This window comes from Colias eurytheme, chromosome 1 (assembly GCF_061535395.1).
Source record: "Colias eurytheme isolate Ceu_HAF_F1 chromosome 1, ilColEury1 Martin Lab GWU primary, whole genome shotgun sequence".
In the NCBI taxonomy this organism is placed as follows: Eukaryota; Metazoa; Arthropoda; class Insecta; order Lepidoptera; family Pieridae; genus Colias; species Colias eurytheme.
The window spans coordinates 8,445,669-8,453,778 of record NC_142980.1 but is presented as its reverse complement, the minus strand read 5'-3'; the positions used below and the strand labels follow the sequence as shown (position 1 = coordinate 8,453,778).

General features: G+C 36.5%; 1 protein-coding gene across 2 annotated transcripts in view; it reads right to left on the bottom strand.

The window, feature by feature from the left end:
- Positions 1-1,439: 1,439 nt before the first annotated feature.
- The window catches only part of LOC149911131 (protein bric-a-brac 1-like), a 200,125-nt gene continuing 193,454 nt past the window's right edge, over positions 1,440-8,110 (bottom strand). For both annotated transcript variants that reach the window (XM_090103187.1, XM_090103196.1), the window contains exons 4-5: positions 6,301-6,467; positions 1,440-5,847 (exon numbers count right to left, since the gene is read on the bottom strand). In XM_090103187.1, the coding sequence (XP_089959313.1) occupies positions 5,356-5,847; positions 6,301-6,467 (659 nt within the window). In that variant the 3' untranslated portion in view covers positions 1,440-5,355. The remainder of the gene's footprint in view (positions 5,848-6,300; positions 6,468-8,110) is intronic.

The following is an 8,110-nucleotide window of genomic DNA, read 5'->3' as shown; positions in this document are numbered from 1 at the left end:
TTTTTTAGGATTAAGTAATATAATTTATAAAAAAGTTTTCAAGTAGTGAGGCTTATGCATCGACACCTTTTGTTTTTTTAATTTTTAACAGTAATATTTTAGTGACGTTATAAATAAAAAAGTCTCAAAATGTAAGTTCTAACTATTCCTTTAGTTTGTAAGAAATAAATAGCAACTAATTAAAAAATGTAAGGGTGTATAAATATAGTGATATTAAGCGTAGCTTTTTTAGTTCTTTCTCTTTAGTCTTGTATCTAAATAAATAAATATGTATATATATATAGAAAATAAATATAGGACAACCTTAGGACAACAATCGATGATCGGCTAAATAATTTATCACTTCTTTACATTAATTGTGATCTAACAAAAGACTTGCAATGTGATGACCAAATAAAAGAATTTGCAGCACAAAAATGCAGAAAGTTTGATTTCTAAATTACTTAGCTAAATTATTATTTAAATAACATAACTGTCTCATACATAATCTGTCAGATTCTTTTACTAATTTATAATCAATTAAATAACATTATTTTATTATATTTTTATTATCTCTATATTATGTATAAAAAAATACGTGTCACTTTGTTTGTCCGCGATAGACTCCTGAATTAATGAAACGATTTAAAATAAAATTTGATTATGTTAAAATAACTATGATTATGTTATAATAATACTTATGTATAATATACTTATGTACTTATGGCATGTGAAAATATGGATGTAATGATAATGCAGATCAAAACTTATTTACTATATTAAAGGATTGTTAATATTTTTTTATAAAATAAAACAATAATAAAATAAAATCATGTTTATTTTCGTAAGTATTAACACATTATAAAATTGACTTGTACACCTTGAACTTGACAAATAGCCGAATTGGAAACTCCTGTAATAAGTTTTCATAAAATTATATTTTAATCAACAAACAATATTATAGTTACCTATTTATAATATTTTTAATTTAAAGTATCAAAACGGGTAAGTCCAATTTAGCAATAAAATCTTTCACGCGCTTTAAAATTGAAAATTGTGATGTGTTTGACCCTTCTTCATCGAATATTTTTCTATGCACATTGTAAACAACACCTCTTGCTTGTGATCGTAGCGGTTTTATCGACATTTCGAAGATTTTGAAGACAAAATCCTAAAAATTAATCATCAACACAAATAATTTGACAATCAATTTGATAGTTGTCAAATAAAGTTGCCAGATGAAATCTTTTATTTTTTAAATATAAATATGCCATCAGATTCTGGTAGACCCACGGTACACCTATATATGATAAAGGTATTATTGTGTAAATCAGTAGGTAATTTTACTTCATGTGCAAGTAGAGGATCCAGTGTGATTCAATGTTTAATAAAAAACATATAATTAGGTACAACTCATCTATAATAAAGGGAATGGACTGAAGGACTCAAATAAAACGACATTATGCTCTATTTTATATATTTATTCAGACAACGGTACACTGTGACAATAACGAACTTAAATTTACTGAACCGTTATACAATACTACATAATAATAATAATAATTTATCAGGTGAACTGTTTCTAAACGAAATATTTATTTGGGTACTGTCAACTACTGGTGTCACATTAAAATTAAAAACATTCAAGAATTACATCAAATTTCAAATTGTACTTGATGACAGACGAATGTATAAGTTAATACAGGTTAAATACAATATTATTGTCCGAAAAGAAACTGATTAATTATAATCATGGATGTAAAAATATTAAAATTAATTTAAAGTTACACAATTATAATAAATCATAAATATATTGTGACTGAAGTTGTAGATTATTATTATATTGAAGTAAAGAATACATTTAATTTTATTCGGACATTGATTACAACATCTAAACATCCATATATCAGCGTACCTACTTATAGTAACTTAATATCTTTGATCTCGAAAATATGTCACATTTAGTTAGATTTAGACAAGTATGCACATTAAAATAAAAAAATAATAACAACAATAGTTGAATAAGTATAACATAATTGTTATGACTAATACGCTACACGATGATTTTAACGTATATCTAGTTACATTTATATTATATCTGATTGATGTCTTTGCCTCCTGTTCTGTTGCGTCTCCTAAAAGCACACGTACGCGAATGTAATGCAATATCAACAGTGATAAACGTCATAAACATGCATTATGACTACGAAAATGATAATAAAATAACAACACTTAGTTGAAAATGAAGAACATTAATGCTTCCTTAAAACATGCATATCAAATGGACACAACAAACAGGAGCGACACATTAAATAATATTGACATTTAAAGAATATGATAAGGAAACAAAAAATAATATATAAATATCGTTAGTTGACATCGATTGACACATTGCGCATCACTACTTACAACTAAACAGTCACATTAAATAGGTACAATACATCGACTGAAATAATATTAAAGATTTTTTGGTGAAACTATATGTAAGGTCAATCAATAAAATACTTTGAGCCCATAACGGCGGTAGGAATAATCTTTTAACTAAAAATAAATAACATCATTAAACAGGTATAGCAGTAGGTACAATAAATTGTGTAAGATTTTGTTCTTTACAATTCATCTATTTTTAATAGTAAGTATCACAAAATAATGAAATAATATTTTTAATAAGAATGTTGTCATGCTACAAGCACACCGTTCGTGTGTCAAACATTATCTACTTTAAACTCATAAATAAAATGCAGATACGAGTTCTCGGTACCGGCGGCCACAGGGCCTCAGTACACACAAATACAAGTAATCTTTCACTTAACTATCACGAAAGTTAACACATTTCACTTAGGTATATCGTATGCAATCGAATCGTATTTTTTTCACCCAGAACAATAAATAAGTTTAATTTTTATTAAATATAACTACAAAACACCGAATGTGATGTTAAACGAACAATTCAAGTTCAAACGAATGGCACTTTGCATGTCTGCATTGTAAGACTGATTTAAAATAAACATAGAATTAATTTTGATGCCGAATAGTGATCTAACGCTTGCCAGTCAGGGTATAACCACATCGGCCAAATATATAATTTTTTGTATATTTTTTACTATATAATAGTCATATGTATTTAATTTTATATAATAATTTTGAATTTTCATTATTCTAAAATTTTATAGTAACGTTCAGTACGGTCGAATGGCAGTGAGACGAGCCGCATCTACGAGATTCTTATAAAATCTTCATTTGGATCGTTGCAGATGGGCAGATGGAGGTGATTACCGCAGCGCACTCTGAGCGCACGCACTGCGCGCTCGGCAAGGCGAGTGCGCCCGTTGGCCACCGCGCTCCGCGCTCCGCGCACCGGAGACCCGCGGCCCGGCCCACTGCCACGGGCCGCTCCCTTCCGATCATCGCCGCACCCGTTCCAACACTAACTGTGGTCAAAAAATTTGGAAGGCACTTTCTACTTTTTTCAAAAATTTTAATTTAGTTTTTGAACACATTAGCCTAGACTTATACAATAGAAAATATGCGTAGTAACATTTACCAAAATTTACGCAATACACCTGAAACGTATAGGCCATTTATATAACATTTTTTAATTTAATTTTTTCCCTAGGTTAACCATTTCCAAAAGATAGCCAAAAGTTTCAACACTAAATTTGATTGTGAATGAATTCTTTTCATAATTTGGTCTTTTTTTATACCTACAAAATTTTCAAACTTAAACCGAATGAGTTACTCCAAATTCCAAACAATAGTGAGATATCAAGGCCACTTAGAGACTTACTTATACACCGTTTCGAACATTCTGCGACGAGACTCGCGCGGCCGAAGCGCCGAAGCCCGTGAGCGCCGGCGCTTCGCCCCCCCCTCCTTTCTTTATATATATTGTGTAAACGCCAACGAATACCCGCCAACAATATCTAAATCATGGTATACCCTTGCGGCAAGAAGGTCCGTATACTAATATTTTTTTCCCGCCGAAACTATTAATAAAAATAAATTTGTATCTGTGTATGAAAGGTGCTGATAAAATAAATTTGTACATATACACCTTATTATATGTTTTTAATTTATTTTCACGCTAGCAACACTGAAGGGAATGTGGGAGCCCCGAGCGGTGGACGCCATGCGCCGCGGAGGGCGCGCAGTGTCGCCGGCGCGATGCTACACCTAGTTACACAGCTATTCTAAGGAAATTGAAAATGTATATTCTAGCTACGAGATAGATTAACAGCCGTTCGAGAGATGACATTCAAACGCTCGGCGAGTGTTTAGTGCTTCTAAACCTAACGTGGGCAAGCCGATTTTCCTCCTTACATTAACGAATTATACAACGAATACAATTTTTTTTTGTATTTTTTGTAATATAATATTTTGTGATCTTTCGACATAATGTTAAACGTGTAGATAGACACAAATCCGCAGAGTCTTCTAATACGGACAAATTGGAATGGCAATTTTATTGAATAGGGAACATGCAAAGCTGTACGACACACCGAGCTAAAGTTAATGCAGAGAGGTCGGTCGAGCCCCACACATCTAATTTAGCCTAACATTTGGAACAATCACTACTGGCTAAAGATACATCTATAATACATTTGGCGATCACTAATTCTACAAATATGTATGGGTGATTGGCTGCACGACGAGTGACGAGAAGTTGGCTCGGGGGAAGCCGCAAGCAACACTCACTACTACTATAGACATCGACATCCACCTGACGACGGGCGACGACTGACGACGACATGTAAGTGATATACATTTAATTACGGGTTATATCTAGAACTAATTTATAATTTTGTCTTAGACATATGCATGCATTCTGCTGAAATATAGGTAATGATTAGGTATACCAAACAGTCTTTTGAATCGGGCCAAATGTTTAAAATTTTGATATCCTTACGTTTATAGATGGATCTAGGTTATATTCTTAAGCTTACACGTACACGATAGGTATATTCAATATAAGGGCGACGGGCGGGTCGCGAGCGGGCCACCCGTCGCCCGCGTTGTCTAACAAATAATAATAATATGATCATCCCACTGGGATACTTACATAAATGTCTATGTATAGTAAAATAATAATTATATATTATAATTAAACTAAAAATAAAGTTCCGTAGTTATACAAAATTTGTAACTAAACAACGAGCAATTTATTGCACAGTGAGTCCACTTTAAACAATTAAATATGAAAGTAATGCTGACAAATTAACGTTAAACATGGAGATAGCGTTCGTACGCTCTAGCGGTACGAGAAGCCATTTAGAAGAAACCGATGGAGTTGCGGTTCGGAACGAAATAAGGGTAAGCGGGCATCGGTGGGGGCAGGCCGACCGGCGTCTGCGATACCACCGGGCCCGCGGCCTGGCTTCAGATGTTCTCCGCGCGAGCTTCCGCTTGCGCCGCCTCCATCTTCACGGGCAGCGGCGACGACATGTCCTTGCCGTTCTTGCCGAGCGATACTGGCGTCTTGGGCGGGCCCATCTCGGTGATCTCGGCGACCACGTCGCGCTCGCCGTAGCGGCTGTCCGGGCGCGGCGAGACGAAGGGGCGGAACGGGTCGGTGGGCTTCGGCGGCTCCAGGGCGTGGCCGGGCGGCGGCGGCGAGCACAGTGGCGACTCCAGGCCGGTGGACAGAGGCGACGGCAGGCGCGGCGACTGCAGCGGCAGCGGCGGCAGGCCCAGGTGCGGCGGGTGGTCGGGCGGCCGCTGGGCGGCCACCACCATGTTGCACATCTGGCGGCGCAGGCCATGCGCCACGGCGGCCACGGCGGCGGCGGCGGCCGCGTTGGGCGATACGCCGCCCTCACGCCCGTTGCCGCAGGGGACCGGATATGGACTTTGCCCCACCGTCATTACGTCCTGAAAACGCACACGCCGACCGTATTATACACTTTTATGTACAAGATGCAGTACAAAAAAGCAATTCCTTACCGAAACCCTTGTATAATACAGTAAGAAACTACTCGACATTCATCCGTTGGGCTCATCGACATTTACATTCAGTCGGTGTAGATACAATGTATTATTATATTAAACAATAAAAAACAATAACAAAATAATTTCATGCAAACGGTTGAGAGCCGAACGGAATTCCAAGAAATCTTAATTAAATCTAACGCGATGGTAATCGCCAGCCAATTACAATAATTGAAGTTCGCAAAGGCATATTCGCATTAGCAGAGCAAAGGGAGGGTCATTGTGAGCAATGAATCAAACGCATGAACAATAAAAGGTGCAATTCTGTTTCTTTCGGACGTGTGGGTTTTATCGATGAAGAGAAATTGCCCTCATTAGTTGAGTGTGTATACTGACCGTGATCTGTGGATAGACCGGGAGCACCTCCTCCTTGATGTGGTGGGCGGTGTGCGAGGCCTGCGAGTCGCGGAACACGACCGCGCGGATCACGCCACGGATGTGGTCGTCCGGCCACACTCCTAGCAAGATGCGCTGTGGCCGGCCTCGACCTTTCGGCCTCAAATCTGCAACGACACAGAACAGTAAAGCGTGAACAGGCAACGCACAATTACTGTTTCCCTGGGTGGCGGACGACACAACAAATGATATTATGGAAATATCTTTTGTTGATTCGGTCGAAGTTTTCTTGAAAACGTCTGTGCGCTTTTCCATGAGCGACCGCGAACATCTGTCGCGGGAGTGAGATGTGGACCGCCTCTGTCATCGAGGCGATTAGACTTTATAGCAACATTTGCCCGACACATTGAGTAGCATTCGACCACAATTTTTCTATATACATTGTGCAACATTTAGCGACCCATACCTCAACATGTTGCGGAACAAATGTTGCGGCCACAACCACCTAAATTACGGTGAGTTTCGCTCTTGGGTGCAAGTGCAGAGAAAGTTTCCAGAAGAAAACTTACATACACCTTAAAATAATACGTAACTAATATAACATGCTTTTAATGAATAAAAAATATTACAGTCGCATTGGTTCGCTCACATTGATCATTTAAATAAATAGTATTACTGTCGTTCTGAGTCTTACACAACTAGACAATAAAATTGACATGAGAAAAATTCGCAACAAAACAATTCGCAACGCATAACAAATATAGTGTATACGTAATATTGTGCAACTTACAACATCTCATTAGAGCATATTGCGGTTTTATAACGTATAAATAATACTTGGAAAACTAAAAAAACGATATCCACTATGATAGTAACAAATAATAAAGAAGATAATATAGTAGTGGCAAATAAAAAGTATTCTTCGTTAAAAGCAAAGATGCAGCCTTTCATAATTATTATTAAACTAGTTTTTACGTGAAAGAGTAACAAACATCCATACATCCATACATCCATACATCCATACATCCTTACAAACTTTCGCCTTTTTTAATATATATTAGATATTAGATGAAGTTCCCTGTCCCCTAGTGGGGACATATACATCTGTATGTGATCAGCCTTCTATGTCCTGCCAGACCGTATTTTAAAAACGAAGAACCATTATGAATTTTGCTAATAGTATCTACGTATTTATGTATATGTTACCGGAAATGTATGTAATCCGTCATTGTATACAATTCCTAGGAAATGTATACAATTCCTAAAATCACACGGAAATGTGTGAAATAAATTATTTTATACACATTTCCTAGGAAATCTATACATTTCCTTAACAGCTATCGGAAATGTAAAACATTTAAGGTATTGATATGTCGCAGGCTAATTGTATATAATCTGGCCGTTTACGGCATTTTGTAGTAACTATGCCGATAATTCGTAATCAGAAATTTTTGGTTTGGATAAGTGGGTGGGTTAGGTTAGGTTCGTGTTTTTTAAAACTACACAGAAATAGGAGCCCCACGAAGTGGGGCTCCGTCGGCTCGCGACCGTCTTTTTGTAGAATTTTGGAAAAAGACGAATTTTCGGCATATTAAAACAGCTAGCCGTAGGTAATGTAATATGGCGGATTATACAATCCGACTGCGCCAAATATACGCGGGGACAGCGGGACGAGGGGACTGATTACTTGCCAAATGAAAATTTGATTTTATAAGAATAAATATAAGTTGATTTTGTGATATTTACGTTAAAAGTTAGATAGTTGATTTTTAAAATGTTAATTAGTAAGATAATAATATGAACATAATAT